The sequence below is a fragment of the Schistocerca cancellata genome, chromosome 7 (genome assembly GCF_023864275.1).
Source record: "Schistocerca cancellata isolate TAMUIC-IGC-003103 chromosome 7, iqSchCanc2.1, whole genome shotgun sequence".
NCBI lineage: Eukaryota > Metazoa > Arthropoda > Insecta > Orthoptera > Acrididae > Schistocerca > Schistocerca cancellata.
In genome coordinates this window covers 438,179,813-438,198,547 of record NC_064632.1, presented here as the reverse complement: position 1 = coordinate 438,198,547, position 18,735 = coordinate 438,179,813, and the positions used below count along the sequence as shown (strand labels likewise).

At 41.8% G+C, this 18,735-nt stretch overlaps 1 protein-coding gene across 1 annotated transcript in view; it reads right to left on the bottom strand.

Moving 5' to 3' along the window:
- Positions 1-18,735, bottom strand: part of LOC126091987 (vacuolar protein sorting-associated protein 54) — a 146,929-nt gene that overhangs the window by 37,755 nt on the left and 90,439 nt on the right. Inside the window, exons 14-15 of the mRNA XM_049907353.1 lie at positions 18,410-18,547; positions 8,265-8,494 (exon numbers count right to left, since the gene is read on the bottom strand). Of these exons, the coding sequence (XP_049763310.1) occupies positions 8,265-8,494; positions 18,410-18,547 (368 nt within the window). The remainder of the gene's footprint in view (positions 1-8,264; positions 8,495-18,409; positions 18,548-18,735) is intronic.

Sequence of the window (18,735 nt, the reverse complement as noted above, 5' to 3'; positions counted from 1 at the left end):
AGCCACTCATGATCATGTGTCTTGATCTTGCCAGCCAACTGCAGCGGATATTCAGAGCACAGGACACAAGATGTAGTCAGCCAACAGCAACATCACTTAATTAACGTGAACACAGAAATAGGAGAAGTTAATGGTTTAAATTAATATACATAGTGTTGCTACAAGAAAAGAAAAGAAAAGCTTTCACATATAATATTGGTCTCTAAGATTAATAAGCTGCAAGTGAAGCGAAGCTTTCACATCTAATGCTGATCTTTCTGGCGCGTGTTACACTTTAAGATACATCACACGAATGTGCCAGTAAAATTTTTAACAACGACATAGGAATTAATGTCACCTTCTGGGCTCTAAATTATTCTAAATGGTCATCCTCGAAGAGTTGACTTTTAAATGTGAGTCAAACACACTGTGATTTAAGAATTCAATGTCCATTCTCGCACATAGTTCATCTTGCGTAAAAGGAAATATACTCTGAGAGTAACGCTTTTCAAACAACCGTTCACAATATTTTCCAGCAACCTGTTACAAATAGGTTAGTTTCAGCAGTTGCCAGAGAGCTGCCAGACAACATGCATAACTGTGCTTGCGCAGCTACGATGACGCAGGAACCCCTTATGTTTGTACATGTAAAACATTAAAAGATCTTACATTATGTCCTAAAAGAAAGAAGACATTAGAGAATACTCCAAGAGGATTGGAATTTCGTAAAACATACTATAATAAATAATTTGGCTTAAAGTGCACATTCGCATGTCCAGATTCGGATGTAAAGTTACTTGGAGTACCAGTACTGTATCATCTCATGTTTGGTTCTTTATTATGGCATAATGCCATACATGTTAGAAGATGAAAACGTGCCCTTGAAATGCAATGAACATTTGAGACTAGCCAACAGTGTGGAATTAAACACTTCATTTCAAATAAATTGACTCCCTCAGTGGAAAAGATTAATAAAAGCCAAATTTCTTTAGCAAACCGACAAAAATAACTTCACTGTTCTGCAAGACGATTAATGCTTGACTGTCAGAAAGATGGAAATAAAATAAAATCTGAAACTATTAACATATTTCAGCCTTCTGTAATTACGTGAAAGTTTTTTAATTCACTTGATAGCTCATGGCCACAAATCTGTTTTGTTTTCACATGATGTGACAGCACTAAATGACGAGAAAACAGCAAAATCACTTAATGTACACAGGGGTCACGTGGAGGCTACCCAATCCAACTCAGACTGCTTTGTGCATCAGCCCCTGATGCACGATATTTCCAAAACGGGGCAATACTAGATAGTGGATGGTTCAGACTCCCTAAGTGAAATGAAGAGAACTTGTTGGTGGTTTTGATTTCCACATATGGCCTCACATCATCATGGAGTATAGCCACATTCTCCAAATCAAGAATCTCTTGGTGCATCTTTTTGACAGAAGCCCACAGATGTGACAGTCTGAAACAATAATAGTTGGTACTGATGGGTGCACAATTATGAAATTCAATAGAAGTGGTCCCGGGTGATCCCAAACGACTATTAATGTTGCTTTCCAAATAAGTGACACTGCACGGATTTTTTGTTGTTGTCACAAGCAGGCCCAGATGCTGAAATTTTGGCATTAAATGCAGTATCCACATTTCATTATCAGTAACGATGTGGTTCAGGAAACCGTCACCCTCCTGAGCATACCACTGTAGATGATTCGGTGAAGCAATCATGCTTGCCTTTGATCATGTCACGCAACTGCTTAGGCATCCACCTACATGTAAACTTCCGGTACCCTAAGGACCTGTGAACAATGTCAAAACACTCCCATATCAAATTCCACGCTTCCAGGAAATGCCCTTTAGGTACACACACACACCAATGTGATTTCACAACTGCATCAGTGCGAGAATGGCGCTACCTGTCAGTGATGAATCCGGTCTCCCCGAACATTCGTTGTCATTTAAGTCTTCACAGCCTTTTGCGAACTCACAACACTAACACCACCTGATACATTTCACAGCAAGTCACTTTTCCCTGTGCTTGGGCTGCTTTTTCCTAGTGCATTTGTCCCTTGCTCCATAGAAAATGAATCACACTTTGCTGCTCATATGCCATGGATACGTGAATCACAAACACCATCTTCAACAACTGACAGCAGCACCATACCATGGAACTACCAGCAGATAAGGCCAGTCCGGTCCAAGAACGGTCCACCACTGGGTATGGATAAGTTGACTTCACAATTACAGCCATAACTTGGTTAAAAAACTACATGCAAAGAAGTTCTGATACAACGCCACCATGAAATTAAATTACAGTCTTTGAGCAGTGCAGTACTACCCATTATAGTGCACTGGTGTAGAGACCATTAATTGCAGCAAATAGTATTATCATCACATGAACATGCAAGCTGCTACCGTTAATCTACCTTTCAGGGTGCAGGATGGTGTAATAAATAACAGGAGTGGCACACATTTTAAAGTTGGACCAGATCTGGCCACAATTGGCATAGATAAAGATGTTGAATTGGTGTCCACTGAAGTAACAAAGCTAGATGCATAAAGAAGTTAATCACTGTGTGTGTTAACCACTCACCTAGTGATAATGTGGACACTTTTTTCAACAAACTAAGTGAAGTCCTATGGAAAGCATCTCAGTCCCGAACAATAACATAACAATATGCAGAGACGTAAATATTGACACAGGTGTTGAGGGTGAAATTAGTAATAACTTTCTAAACATTTTGAGCACTTTTGGCCTGACTGAAATGGTGCTTAACTGGTGAACACTAGCTCATCTGCAATTTTAGACCGTGTACTTACAGATACTGACAGGAAATGTCGTAAAGTATTAATAAGAGATCTTGGCTTTTCATATCATTGCTATCAGATAGTAAAACTAAGCACAGGCTCAATGAACCATGCAAAACTGCAGACCTACAAAAGATTTTCTAAGATCATAAGATACATATTTTTATAGGACATTGGGAAATCAAATCTGTGATGAAGTATATACGGAAAGCAATCTAGTTATTGAGTTATGTAAATTTTGCACGTTGTTTAATTTAATTTCTGAGCAGACATTTCCAAAAGGAGCCATTTCTACAGAAGCAGCTAATGAAAATACATGGATAACTGTATGACAAAATCCTCATGGGCAATTAAATTTCTCAGTTCTTTGTAAAAGCGTTGCACTAATCCACAGTTTCTAGAGTACATTCAAAGTTTTAAGAAACACATACAAGAGGGTACCGCTTGCTGGAAAAAAATCATTCAACGACAGAATAATATATAACGTGAAAAAAAAAAAAAAGGAAAAGTGGTATGGGACATTATAAAACAAATTGGAAAATGCAGGCAAGTATACCAACATAAAAACAAAGACGGAAATAGAATAACATGAAGTTCTCAACAATTATCAAATTTTGTAAATGATCATTTCTATGGTTCTGTGGACAAATTGCAGCAAAATTTTCCTAAACGCATATAGCACCCACAATGACTTACACAGCAAGCACAATGATGATGTTTCCCCACAACAGAGCTTGAATTTAGAAAGACAATACAACAATTAAAGAATAAGAAGTCAAAAAAGGCACAAATGAGGTTCCTGCCCCTGTTCTGGAGGCATGCATAGACAGCACACATGCTCCATTAACAAACATAATACGTGAGTCCTTTAGTTCTGGTGTTTTCCCAAAGTACCTACAGCAAGCACAAGTGGTTCCCTAACTAATGGTAATGCAGAACACATTGAAAACTAAAGGCCAGTTTCACTGCTGTCTTCATTCTCAAAAATAATTGCAGTAATTATGAACAAGAGATTGATAAGTTACACAAGTAAATAGAACCACTTTATTGAAGTGCAATTTGGTTTCAGAAGTGGGAGAAGAACAATATTGACCACTGCACAGTCCATAAAAGTGGCACTTCAACGCCTTAAGACAGAGAATTGTGTTACAGGAATTTTCTTTGCCTTCTCCAAGGCTTCTGACACTGATGATCACAAAATACAATTGAGCAAACTAGAAGCACTAGGTGTAGGAGGAATTGCAAGAGTGGCTTGAGTCTTACTTGGAAGACAGGGTGCAAAATGTGGAGATTGTCCACATGTCAGCTGATAAATTTTTACACAATTGTCAGATAAGAAACATACAAACAGAGGTGTTTCTCAGGGTAGCTTGTTTGATCTAGTTCCGTTCTTATTTTATATAAATGACTTTCCAAACAGTTTAAAGCATGGAGAAAAAGTTCTCTTTGCCGATGACAGCATCGTCATAGTTACTGATCAAACATCAGAGTTCCTATCAGAGAAAACAAGTGAAACCCTCGATAATGTTTACAACTGGACAGTATATAATAAATTATTACTGAACATAAAGAAAATGAACAGCATGTACTTCAGCATAAAGAGGGGAAGCAACTCTGTTACTCTAAACATTGATGCTGAAGCTACAAATTGTGTTTAACACCAAATTTTTTTGGATCAGAACTCTGGCTGCCAGCTATCATGGAATGAACACACCAAGACACTGGAAAAAAGAATGTCGTCATCTTTTTATGCTCTTAGAGTATTAGCATCAGTTTGTAACAGCCAATGTCTGGGGGTGATACAAAATGTCTATATACACTGAATTCTTGGCTACAGGATTCTTTCCTATGGATCAAAGGCACCAAACAAGGACACGGCTTTTAAACTGCAAAGACATTACGAATAATAACTGAATGAGGTAGTCAGGCTAATTATAAAGAGCTATTTTAATAAAATTGGGCAGCCTTACTGCACCAAGTGAGTATCTCTATCAATTTGTGGTGCATCAGCTAAAATGTTACTAAATAGTTCTATACAAAATCATGGAACAAGAGCCAGTTACATTTACCCAGAAAAAATGTGAAAAAAAGCTCAAAACTGCAGTTTATATCATGGGATAAGACAGTACAGTACATTGCCAATAGGACTGAAAAGATTACTAAAATACATCTGTTTTAAAAAGCAGCTAAAACATTCTTCAAAAGTAATGCAAATTACACAATTAAAGAGTACTTAGAGGACTCAGAGTAGCAGTCAGTAATGTAGGTGGAAAACTACAACTTGTCACATTTCAATATAATTATGATTACTGTTTTCAAATGGTAATCATGTGAAGATGTAAAATGCATGACAGTATTGTCTGTTGACTTGTTTGCAGGTAGACAGTGATACGTTGTTGAAAATGGAGTATGGAATTGATTCACGGAAAACACCAGCATCTTCATCTTCACTACACAGGAGACATCAAATTAAGGAACATTATACAATATGGACTTACCGAATCAGGCAGTGAAGCTGTCAAGACACTGACTTCATATCCGAGAGAATGGAGTTTTTCTGTCCAGCCATCCTGATTTGGGTTTTCTTGCATAATGCAAATGACAAAAGATTTCTTAATCAAGACCACTGCCAACCACTTGTGCTACCCAATCCCCAAAAAGCACATTATGTATGCTCTGTGTTTTATGTTTCTGGCTGCTGATTAGCAGTATACTAAATTGACAAATCCTGTATCACTGTGAGATGATCCTTGGACGAATTAACAAATAAACAATCAAAAAACCTTTACACCAACACAAACTCCAAAGTCAAATCCATGGGAGAACTCTCAGATCCTTTTGAGATCAAAATTGGTGGAAGGCAAGGAGCTGGACTCTTTCCACTGCTATTTAACTGTACCCTAGAAAAAGTAGTCAAAGAGAGGAACAACAAGATCCATAGTGGAATTCAACTAGTAACAAAAGCAAAGGTAACAAAGTCAATTTTCTAGCCTTTGCAAATGATATGGCTCTACTAGCCAATACTTGGGATGAAGCCAAATAACAGACTCGAGCTACAAAACAAGCAGAAAAAATAGGTCTCAAATCTCCTTTGAAAAGCCCAAGATAATGACAAATGTAAGAAACCCACCTAAACAATTTAAAGTAGGAGTACAAAAAATAGAGATTATTAAAGAATTCAAATATCCTGGAGAATATGTAAGTTGGAATGCCCTCGAGAAAAAGGCAATGAAATCTAGAAGAAGTAAAGTTGAACTTGTCTCCCAACTCATCAAAAACATGTAACAAAAAGTGTTACACATTATAACACTGTAATCAAACTGGAAGGCCTGTATGCTGCCGAAACACTGTCCAAAACCAACCAAGGTCCAGGTGAAAGGCTGGAGATCAGAAAAAGAAAGATTTCATGAAAAATCCTTGGCCTCAGATGGTACAACAAACTAATTCACAACAGAAATGAAAACCTTTAAAAAAACCACAACCGCACAGACACAATAAGGAAAACAACTGATTTCCATGGACACTTTCTCAGAATGAACCCAAACAGATAAACAAGAAAAGAACAGAGTATTATAAAGGGACTGTTTTAACATACCCCAAAGTCAGGTGAAATGGAAGAAGAAGTGGCTTCTAGTGTAGTACAAGCCATTAAATCTAACAATGTCAATGACTTGTGTGGCACACTACATACTTATTTGAGCAGTATTTAATTTGGCCATATCTGGCAAGAAGCATCACACTTGATCTCATGGGGCTGAGTAAATCCCTTCTCAGCACAGAAAAATTAGTGATCACAAGCAATTTAAAACAGAACTTTCATTTCAGTTGTGCATAACGCCATATCATTAGACTACTGAGGCAGTTAGCTGAGTTAGTGAGACCCATGACAACTACATTATTTCTATGACCTGACACAGCCATATGCATGCAATAATGGAAGTGTGCATCAGCAATTATGAACTATGGAAAAAAGTGTAGTTTATCTATATTTGTCTGTTTAGCATGTATGAAACACTAGGTAACTAAAAGGGTGGTCTGAAAAGTTCTCAGAACGGAATCGAAAAAAGTACTTTCATCATTAAAACTTTTTTTTAATTTTTCAACGTAGTCTCTTTGTAGATTAATGCACTTGGTCCAATGATGTTCCAGTGCCTTGACCCCATCTCGAGAATGAGTTTCCTCCAGGCCTGCAAAATAGTTGTCAACTCTGGCTAGCAATTCTTCGTTTGACGTGAATCTTCATCTACCAAGAAAAATTTTCAATTTTGGGAAGAGATGGAAGTCTGACGGAGCCATATAAGGTGAATAAGGTGGGTGTGGCAACAATTCATACCTTAGTTCGTGTAATTTTGCCATGGTGATGACTCTTGCGTGGGCACGCATTGTCTTGATGGAAGACGACTTTCTTCCTTGTTAAACCAGGCCCTTTTTCATGTATCTTTTGTTGTAATTTGTCCAGGAGGTTAGCATAGTATTCTCCAGTAACTGTTTGTCCAGTGGGGAGATAATCTACAAACAGAATCCCCTTCACATCCATGAACACTGATGCCATTACCTTTCCCGCCACAGGAATTGTCTTTGCTTTCCTTGGTGGCAGAGAATCAGCATGTTTCCACTGCTTTGACTGTTGTTTTGTGTCTGTGGTATAGCAGTGCACCCAAGTTTCATCTGTGCTCACAAACTGGCGCAAAAAATCTTGTTTGATTCTCCTAAAATGGGCCAAATATTGTTCCAATATGTCCATTCTTATGTGTTTTTGATCCAGTGTCAAGAGTCGCAGCATCCATCTTGCAGATAATTTTTTCATTTCTCATTCTTCAGTTAAAATGGGATATACCCTTTCAGATGACATATGGCAAGCATGAGCAATTTCATGTACTTTCAATCGGCAATCCTCCATGATCATTTTGTGCACTTTTGCAATGATTTCTGGAGCAGTGACACATCTTAGCCGACCACTGTACGGATCATCATCTAAGCTCTCCCGACCAAATTTAAATTCCTTTGCCCACATGGCAATAGTTGAATACGAAGGAGCAGAGTCACCAAGTGTAATCTGGAAATCGGCCTGAATGTCCTTTGCTTTCATACCTTTCTTTATGAAGTAATTACTCACTGCTCGAATCTCTATTCTTTCCATCTTCGCAAATCACTATGCGGGTACAACACAGCCACATCACTGCCACAGCTCTCTTCCATGAGCACTGACGTGGCACATTTTTACAGGCGATAGTCCCATGAATATCAAGTGAACAACTAACTGAGCTAGCGCTGGCCTCTCGTGGTGATTTCGGGGTCCCATGAATATCACGTGAACAACTAACTGAGCTAGCGCTGGCCTCTCTTGGTGATTTCGGGAACTTTTCAAACCACCCTCGTAGGTACTAGTCCTATGTTTTTATTAATAATTGTATACTTGACAAAATATTTTATTATTTGCTTAGCTAAAACTATGTTAGAAATTAGATTTATCTTACCCAACGACAGCAAACTTCTGTTCCCCATAAATAAGAAAAGCTTCTGGTTTCCTGACACTGCCATCTCCATCGTCTTTTTTAGGTGGTGAGAAACGTCCATATGTAGCAATCTGGTCAACAAGATCTTGAAATTCTGCTGGTACATCAGCTTGTTTCCATCGTTCATTATCCAAAATTAAGCTAAGCTTTGTTTTACGATCTTGATGAAAGCGTTGAATAAATTTGCTAGCCTGAGAAACAGAAAATTTTAAAACTAAAACAAGTTTTTGTAAGGAGCTGCATTTCAATTATGTTGGAAGAGAACTAATATATCTTGAAATTTAATATGAATATAACTTGAAAACACACACACACACACACACACACACACACACACACACACAAATGCAGCTCACACACACTACATGACCACTATCTCTGGCTGCTGAGGCCAGTCTGCAAGCACCTGTGAATGATAGGAGAAGCAATCTGGGTGGTGAGGGGTACAGAGGAGGCTTGGGTGCATACGGGGAGGGAGGGCGGGGTATTGGTGGGTAACAGTAAAGTGCTGTTTGTGGGAGCATACAGAGACAAAGTGGAGAGAGGGTAGGGCAGCTAGGTGCATTCATGGAGGGAGGTTAGACAGATGGCGAGGAGGAGGATGAGGAGGAAAGAGAGCAGAAGGAGGGAATTTAAGAAGACTGTGGTTGGTTGCCTGGTTTGTTTAAAGGAGGGGGGGGGGGGGGGCAATGAGACCAAACTGTGAGGTTATCGGTCCTTTCTTACCGGTAAAAATATTACACAAGCCAAAGAAGAAAAGAAAGGAGACGTACACCAAAATAACAGGAGAAAGGAAGATCCGGAAGAACCAGACAACCAACTTCTATGGACAAAACAGGAAAAGAAAACCATAGAGAGAAGCAACAAACAGGTAGGAGGAGTAAAAACAAGAGAGCAGATGAACATGGCTGGCTGACCATGAGAATAAAAAGGAAAAACCAGCCAATTGGTGACACATTGAAACATTGGCCTAAAAGCATTAGAGTGGAGAACTCGAGGAACAAAGACCATGCGCGAAAACATATACAATGATCCACCGTCACGTAGAAAACGTAGAACTAAATTAGCCGATGAGGCGTTGTCGGCTAAAATGAATGGCAACGAGTCCAGTAACTGAAGAAACCGTATCAGGGCAGCCAAATAAGGACAGCTCACCAAGATATGGGCCAATGTCAGCCAGGCGCCGCACCGACACTGGAGTCATCATGACGCAGGAGGTAGCCGTGTGTCACTCAAGCGAGGCCAATGCGGAGACAGGAGAGAACCACAAAATCCCTGCAACTCGCATGGAGGACTGCCACACATTCATAGTTCTCCTCAATGGCACGCAGTTTGTTGTGCATGCTGAGGTTATGCCATTTCATCTCCCAAAGCCACAAAACCTTGCAGCATAGTACTGAACGCAGGTCAGTTGCAGAGAAGCCGTGTCCACAAGTGGTTTCCACGTAGCCTGTTTGGCCAGCCTGGGATGCCTAAGCGCCCAGGGGTCCAGACAAACATCACTGAACTACTGGACCATTCCAGGGCATAGATGGACTCCTGGATAGTCGCTACCAACGGATGACGAGGGTAGCATTGATTGATAGCTTGTAGGCTGCCAAGGAGCCAGAACACAGAAGAAACGACAACCCAGGGCAAGAACGGATGTGCTCAAGAGCACGAGCCGCCAGCTCGGCAGTGAAAACGCTGCAGCTATCAGGCAAAGATTGCTATTCAATATGTCATCCATGGACATATGCGAAGCCAACGTGACCAGCTGCCACAGAACTGTTGGAGTAAACCACTTCATGGACTCAGTACATGTCAAGTATCAAGAGGAAGTGGCAGCAGAGAGCCGTGGGGTTAACTGAGCCCTTAGGGCCATGCAAAACGTCCAGGCGAGGCTGTAGCCTAGGTGTAAAGCATGAAGGTGTAAGTGAATGGAACTAAAGAATAGGTGGTAAAGGCTAGGACACCAGTTCAGAAAGAATGGATTGGACATGAACTGCAATTGCAAGGCCTGACCTGGGCCGCCGATGTAGGAAATGAACCGCCGTGGGTGGGAAAAGGAGATGGTGATTCGAATGTGCAGGAGAACTACGGACGTGTGCAACATAACTGGACATCAGTTGTCACTCCTAACCTGCAATAGAGGGACTCTGGCCTCCACAAGGACGCTGGTCACCGGACTCCTTCTAAAAGCTCCTGTCACTAGATGCGCGCCACAGTGGTGCACTGGGTTGAGTACACACAACGCTGAGGGCACCGCCGAACCATAAACCAGACTCCCATAGTCAAGGCGGGATTGAACAAGGGCTCTGTACAGCTGCAGCAACGTAGAGCGATCTGCACCCCAGTTGGTGTTGCTCCAGCCAGCGGAGGGCACTGAGGTGCTGCCAGCACTTCCGTTTAAGCTGACGAAGGTGAGGAAACCAAGTCAATCGGGCACCGAAAACCAGTCCTGAGAATCGATATGTCTCCACTACAATGAGTGGATCATCATTAAGGTAAAGTTCTGGTTCTTGATGCATGGTACGATGCCGACAGAAGTGCATAACACACAACTTTGCAGCCGAAAACTGGAAACCGTGGGCTATAGCCCATGACTGAGCCTTGTGGATGGCTCCCTGCAGGTGCCGCTCAGCAACACCTGTACTGGTGGAGCAGTACGAAATGCAGAAGTCATCTCCATACAGAGAAGGTGAGATGGACTGCCCTACAATGTTGCTAGATCATTAATGGCCACTAAAAATAGAGAGAGACTCAATACAGAGCCCTGCGGGACCCTATTCTCCTGGAAATGGGGGGAGCTATGGGAGGCACCAACTTGGACACAGAAAGTACGAAGCAACAGGAAATTTTAGATAAAAATTGGGAGTGGGTCTCTGAGACCCCACTCGTATAATGTGGCAAGCATATGATGTCGCCAGATCATGTCATAAACTTTTCATAAATCAAAAAATACGGCAACCAGGTGTTGGTGTCTGGAAAAGGCTGTTCGGATGGCAGACTCAAGGAACAGAAGATTATCAGCGGTAGAGTGACCCTGGCGGAACTGACATGGAGCGAGTAGGCCAAGTGACTCCAGAACCCAACCCAACCACCGACACAACATATGTTCTAGCAGCTTACAAACAATGTTGGTGAGGCTGATGGGCCAACAGCTATCCACATCAAGCAGGTTTTTACCGGGTTTGAGCATCGGAATGATGGTGCTCTCACGCCATTGCGATGGAAAGACGCCACTCTGTAAATGGGGCATTCTGGGATTCACTGTGGCATGTAGTGAACGAGAGGACTTTCCCTTCCAGCCACCATTTGAGAGTGTGAAAGGCTGGAGGGGTAATTCTCCAATGCAGAGGCTCAAGCATAGTGCTCAACAAAGTGCTCGGCAATCGCATTTGCGTCGGTAGATAACACGCCATTTGTATTAACAATGGGAACACTTGTTGGGGTCTGGTACCCAAAAACAGGTTTGTTATTTGTCCAGACTTGGGATGGTGACGTATAAAACACAATGGTCTAGACATATCTGTCCCAACACTACTGCTTCCGTAGTTTGATTAGTTGGTGAAGGCGGGCACAGAGCCGTTTAAAGGCTATGAGGTTCTCCAGAGAAGGGTGCCACTTGTGCCACTGTAGAGCTTGCCGATGCTCCTTAATTGCTTTGATGACTTCCGTCAACCACCAGGGACTGCATCTCACAGGGGGCACCCTAAAGAGTGAGGGATCGTGTTTTCTGCCACAGAAACGATTTTTGTAGTCACCTGCTCAACCATCACATCGATTTTACCGTGTTGGGGAGAGTCAACGTGACAGCAGAGGTGAAAGTTTCCCAGTCCACCTTGTTTAAAGCCCATCTGGGCAGACGTCTGTGGGCATGATGCAGTGGCAGTGACAGAAAGCTGGTGAAGTGGTCACTACCACACAGGTTGTCATATGATCTCCAGATGGAAGAAATCCAGGGCTGTAAATTGATAAATCAATGGCCGAGTAACTACCATGACCCACACTGTAATGTGTGGCGGCCCCAATCTTTAAGAGGCAGAGATCGATCTGAGACAGAAAAGTTTCGACATCTCTGCCTCAGCCAGAAAGCACGTTGCCACCTCACAAGGGGTTATGGGCATTAAAATCTCCCAAAATTAGAAAAGGTTTAGGGGGTTGATCCATCAGTGCAGCCAATACGTTCAGGGGTACCACACAATCTGCAGTGAGATATATGTTGCAGACAGTTATTTCCTGCGTCATCCGTATCCTGACAGCTACAGCTTCAAGAGGAGTTTGAAGGGGCACAGGTTCACCACGGACAGAGTTTAGGACATAAATGCAAACTCCACCTGACACACTATTATAGTCACTACAGTTCCTGTAGTATCTCTTATAGCCGCAGAGGGCAGGGGTCCGCATTGCCAGGAACCAGTTTCCTGGAGGGCAATGCAGAAAGCAGGTGTAAAGCTTAACAGTTATCATAGCTCAGCCAGGAGGTGGAAAAAACCACCACAATTCCACTGGAGGATGATATCATCATGAGACTGGGAAGGCATGGAAAATTCAATGAGGCAGTGTACGCCCCCGGGTCACCTGCTCCAAAGACTTTTTGCCTGAGCAGGCTATATCCACTGTGTCTGAGGGTCCGGCGAGAACTAAGTCCTCAGGACACCAGAATCTCCACCTCATCCGCAGACAAAAAGACTATGGGTGCACATGTGGAATAGAAGGCCGTGGAGTGGGAACAGGGAGGGGGATAGGTGGGTGAAGAACAATGACTAATGAATGTTGAGGCCAGGAGGGTTATAGAAACTTAGGATATTTTTCAGGGGCAGTTCCTACATGCGGACAGACAGCTTGTTGGTTATCATGCTCACGTGGAATGAAGCACAGTGGTTGTACATCACATGATTGGTTCACAGGTAGCCCTGCCTTTAATGGGACAGGTGATGCTTATGACTTGACTGAAGGTGGTGGTGGTGGTGGTGGTGGTGGTGGTAGTGGTGGTGGTGTTGTATGGGACAGGTCTTGCATGACAGGATACAAGCCATGAGGCAAGAAGTTGGGAGCATGGGGTATGTAGGGATGGGCGAGGATATTGTGTATGTATGGTGGACAGTGGAATACCACTGTAGGAGAGCTGGGGAGGATAGAGGATAGGACATTCCTCATTTCAAGGCATGAGGAGAAGTTGTCAAAACCCTGGCAGAGAACGTGATTCAGTTGCTCCAGTTCTGGGTGGTACTGAGTCACAAGGAGAATGTTATTCTACGTCCGGAAGGTGGAACACTGAGTGGTGATGCGTGACTGAAGAGTTAAGGTATGGGACATCTATTTCTGTAGAAGGGTGGGAGGGTAATTACAGTCTGTGAAGGCTTCAATGAGACCCTTGGTATATTTCAAGAGGGACTGCTTGTCTCTACATACGTGACAGCAAAAGGATGGTTAGTGTATGGAAGGGACTTCTTGGTATGGAAGAAGTGCCAGCTGTCAAAGTGGAAGTACTGCTAGTGGTTGGCAGGTTTGTTATGGACGGAGGTACTGATGAAGCCCTCTTTGAGATGGAGGTCAACATTGAGAAAGCTGGCTTGTTGGGTTGAGGAGGACAAGTGGAGTGATTTGGGGTGAAGGTGTTGAGATTCTGGGGGAAAATGGATAGCATGTCCTCATCCTCAATCCAGATGTCATCTAGGAATCTGAACCAGGTGGAGGGTTTGGGGTTCTGGGTGATAAGCAAGGATTCCTCTAGATGGTCCATGAATAGGTTGGCATAGGATGGTGCCTTGTGGGTGCCCATTGCTGAACCCCAGACTTGTTTGGAGGTGATGCCTTCAAATGACTAGTAATTGTGGTGAGGATGGTGACCAGGAAATAAGTTGTAGATTCAACATGTGTCAGGCATTGGGAAAGATAAGTGTTCAATAGCAGCTAGACCATAGGTATTAGGGGTGTAAGTGTGAAGTGACGTTATATCAATAGTGGCGAACTACGTCCTCACCCACAATTACTTCTCTTTTGAATGCATCTTACTTACTTACTTACTTCTTGTCTCTACAGCTCTTGAAGGGCCTTGGCCTGCATCACAATATCCCACCATTCTATCTGGCCCATGGCTTCCCGTCTCCGTCCTCTGACACCAAGGTTTTTCAGGCCTTCTTCAATTCCATCCACCCATCTCTTTCTGGGATGTCCTTTCTGTGGTCTGTCCCCAGCCTTGCCATCAAAAATCCACTTAAATGTTCTGTCTTCCTCCATTCTGACCATATGTCCTGCCCACTGGAGTCGTCTCATTTGAATAGTGATAACAATGTCATGTTCTTCAAAAAGGTGTTCCAATTCTGGATTCATACATATGCGCCAACCTTCTTGATCATGTATTGGGTCATGTATCTGATGTAGAACCTTTCTCTCCCAAATGCTAAGGATCTTTTCCTCATTTGCAGTCATGGTCCATGTCTTGGCAACATATATAACAACTGGTCTTATAATTGATATGTAAATGAGCATTTTAGATTTTCGTGATACAAGCAAGCTAAGCATGGGTAGTGTGGCAAACTAGCATCTGTTGTCTGCCACTATTCCAGCTTTCACCTCACTGCTGATGTCATTTATGTCTGTGATAGTTGATTCAAGGTACTTTAAGTCTCTCACCCTTCCAAACTCCTTGTCGGCTATCCTGAGATTTTGTTGGTTGGTCATTGCTATATATTTGGCCTTTTTGACATTAACTACCAGGCCAAGTTCCCTTGTACCTCTCTCCAGTTGTTGATAGGCATCGGCCAGTACAGCAGTGTTTCGTGCAAGTAATGCCACATCGCCTGCATAGGCTGGACACTGCAGTGAACAATTAAAAATGATTCCTACTCTTAAGGTATATTGATAAATTTTACTTTTTGGACTGTCAGACTACAACTAAATCCAACAATTTTCATGCCATATGCGTTTTGCCTTTATTCTCTGCAAGGTGTCTTCGGCAGCCTGGAATATGTGCATATTTTTACTATTTAGTTTACATTTTGGGGCAATGTACCCATAGGTTACCGTATTTACTCGAATCTAAGTCGCAGTTTTTTTCCGGTTTCTGTAATCCAAAAAACCACCTGCGGCTTAGAATCGAGTGCAAAGTAAGTGGAAGTTCTGAAAAATGTTGGTAGGTGCCGCCACAACTAACTTCTGCCTTCGAATATGTGTAGCACTACACGGGCATGCTTTGCAGGCACAAAGATAAATACTGGCGCCAAAACCTCTGCATCAGTAAAAAAATTAAAAAAAAGGGTGGAAGACGAGCTTTTTTCTCCGCCCCGAGTTTCGAACCACTGCATTTTCGTACATTATCCGACGAAGTAAATACAAATTCCGTATTGTTCATCTTCGAATGTAGCAGCATTTCAATGTACTACGAAAATCCGACTGGCAAGACTGTTATGGATGTTTGTCAATATGGCCAACTCTACGTTCTGAATTTTTTCCTACTTGTCAGAAGAGATGGTTGCTAATAGGAACTTTTATGAATTGTGAATCACACGCAGTATTTTCTTCACCATATGAATAATACGAATATAAACATTTTGCCATGTATTCTTTCGTGTTTGCTGCTCTCTCATTTAAATCCTGTCTGGCTAATAAACTACGAAACTAAAGTGAGACAACAACAAAAGCGGAAAAATATACATATCATGTAATGTTTATATTCGTATTATTTTTATGCCTAATAGTGATACAGTCAGAATTGAAGCACAGCAATTGACTAGATTGTTAAATCTAAGATGACTAATTTCTGTGCAGAATATAATGTACTAAAGAGGCGTCTGCAAAGATTTTCAAATGGAGAAAATTTTTCGCTAAACTCTCGTTCAGAACATCTTCTATCATACGCAGCTTATTATTTGGTTCTTGTTGATCATTACCAAAGAAAGCAGCAGTGTAAGTAACAACCGAAGGTAACAACAAATAGCAGTCTCTTGCCATTGTTTCGATAATGAGACGATTCCTCTCTCTTTTTTTTTAATTGTAAGCTGCGGTAGCGCGCACTAAAGCAAGCCATGCCGCGAACTGTGACAGGTCGTAAACACTCATTATCATAATGCGACAAACAATGCATGACAGTACAGTAATGCATTTTCAGCTTAGAGTGACGTAAACACCTATAACAAAGAGAATGGCAATTATCAGATCAAAGAAAAATAAGCAATCAATTCAAACCAGACGAAGCACGTGAAAAAGGAAGGGTACCCGTATAAATATGGACGGGGCGACTGACTCATAGCAATGGCTACCTGGTAAAGCTTAATTGCTAAGCTTACGACTCGAACCAAACTACTGTAGCTGTATCGTCATTTATTCGACCTAAATTGTGTCTTATATTAAATGGACCAACTTTGTTTCGATTTGGAGGTGTGGCCTAAAACTTTTCTCACCTCTTGAATTTCGAGTCTCAAACTTCAGGTGCGGCTTAGATTCGGGAAAAATTTTTTCCTTGATTTCGAGTCTCATTTTTCAGGTGCGGCTTAGATTCGAGTGCGGCTTAGATTCGAGTAAATACGGTATACACAGTTCTGGTGGTTGGTGTTTGCTATCATGTAATAATATTTTAAATTCTACTTACAGGTTGCATGGACGATTTTTTGCATATTATGTTTCTGTTCCATTTTTGGTGCCGTTCCACTTCTTGTAATTGCCACTTGCGGTTTTTTCCACCTTTCACAGCACTAGGAACTGAACAATTGTTTGGTGCGTTCTCCTCTCTATCCACTTCCCGGTTCCTGGCTTTAGTTGAGAAAGTCCTGTCAATTTGCTGGGTCGAGTATTCATTGTCTCTGAACTCCGCCCTTAAATGTGCAAGTTCCTTAAGCAAATTCTCTGCATCCAACACTATATGTGCCCTGTGCACAAGGGTTTTAAGCACACTCATGGTTTGGGATGGGTGATGGCAACTTTAAGAATGCAAGTACAAATCAGTGTGAGTGAGCTTATGATAAACAGAATGTCCCACCGAGCTGCCACTCTTCCGTTTGACCAAAACATCCAGAAATGGAAGGCAACTATCTTTTTCTAGTTCCATAGTAAATCAAATATTCTCATGGATGGAGTTAAGATGAAATAACTCCATTAACTTTTCTTCTCCCTGGGGCCACACTATGAAAGTATCATCAACGTATCTCCAAAAAACAGTTGGTTTACAAACCGCTGATTCAAGTGCTCTTTCCTCAAAATCCTCCATAAAAAAGTTAGCCACCAGAGGAGACAGAGGGCTGCCCATGGTGACACCATCAGACGTTCAAAATATTGCTGGTTAAACATAAAACAGACTGAGGAAAAAGTATGTCAAAACAAAGTCTTCATTTGTCATCGTCCTTCACCCACCTATTCCATTCCTTGTTGCCACTCCATGGCTTTCTATTCCACAAGCACATCCATAGTCTTTTTACTTCTCTCCTTCAGCTTCCTCCCCCCTCCCCCTTGGTGCCTCTTGAATGCACCTAGCTGCCTGCTCTCTCTCCACCTCATCCCTGTATGCTTTCACAAACAGCACTTCACCATACCTCACCCGCACCTCCCCCCCACCCCCCAGCCTTCTCCTTACCCCCACCACCCAGATTACTTCTCATATTCATACCATGCAGTTACTCATAGTCTGGCCTCAGCAGCCAGAAACAGTGACCACGTGTGCGTGAGCTGCGTTTGTGTGTGTGTGTGTGTGTGTGTGTGTGTGTGTGTGTGTGTGTGTAATGCTCCCTATGTCACCCTGTGTCACTTATTATCTAATAAAATTATATCTTTACCACAGTATATTGCTATGTTAAAAATGCGGCTTATCAGGAAGAAAGATGCTTTGTTCAATAAGGTCTGAAAAAGTTCTACATTCTTTGAATTTGCAGCAGTGTGACTTTATTCTTCAGGCAAATTTTTGAGATTTCAAAGTACATTCACATCAGACAATGTGTATTTAAGACAATTACGTCTTTCTATAATTATGATTTTTAACAGTGACTATCTTGTAGAAAAGTTAAATATTTTGAAATATTAACTTAAACTGAAATACAATGTTAACAGAGAAGCAAAGATCAATACACAAGAACTAGAAGGAAAAACAAACCACCATACCAAATTTCATGGTGTCTACAATGATGGCATACCTGTATTTTAAATGCTGATCGTAAAGCTGTGCTGGAACGGCCGCAGATCTTCTCGCAGGCTACAGCAAACTTGTCTATCACCCGAGAAAGCTCACACACTTCACTAGCTGTTGCTTTATCTGCCAGCCAACAGGATGACTGTGAATGGAAAGAGCTTCTGTAATAAGGAATAAAATAAAACAATTGCAGCAACTGAACACTTACAAAATTACAAACTGACTCAAAACTAAATTTCATTTCAATTCACCCTTAGACTGAGAAACACAAATTAGTAATGCAGTTAGGTCTGCTATATTCTATTCATTCCTGTAATAGGAGCTGCCACC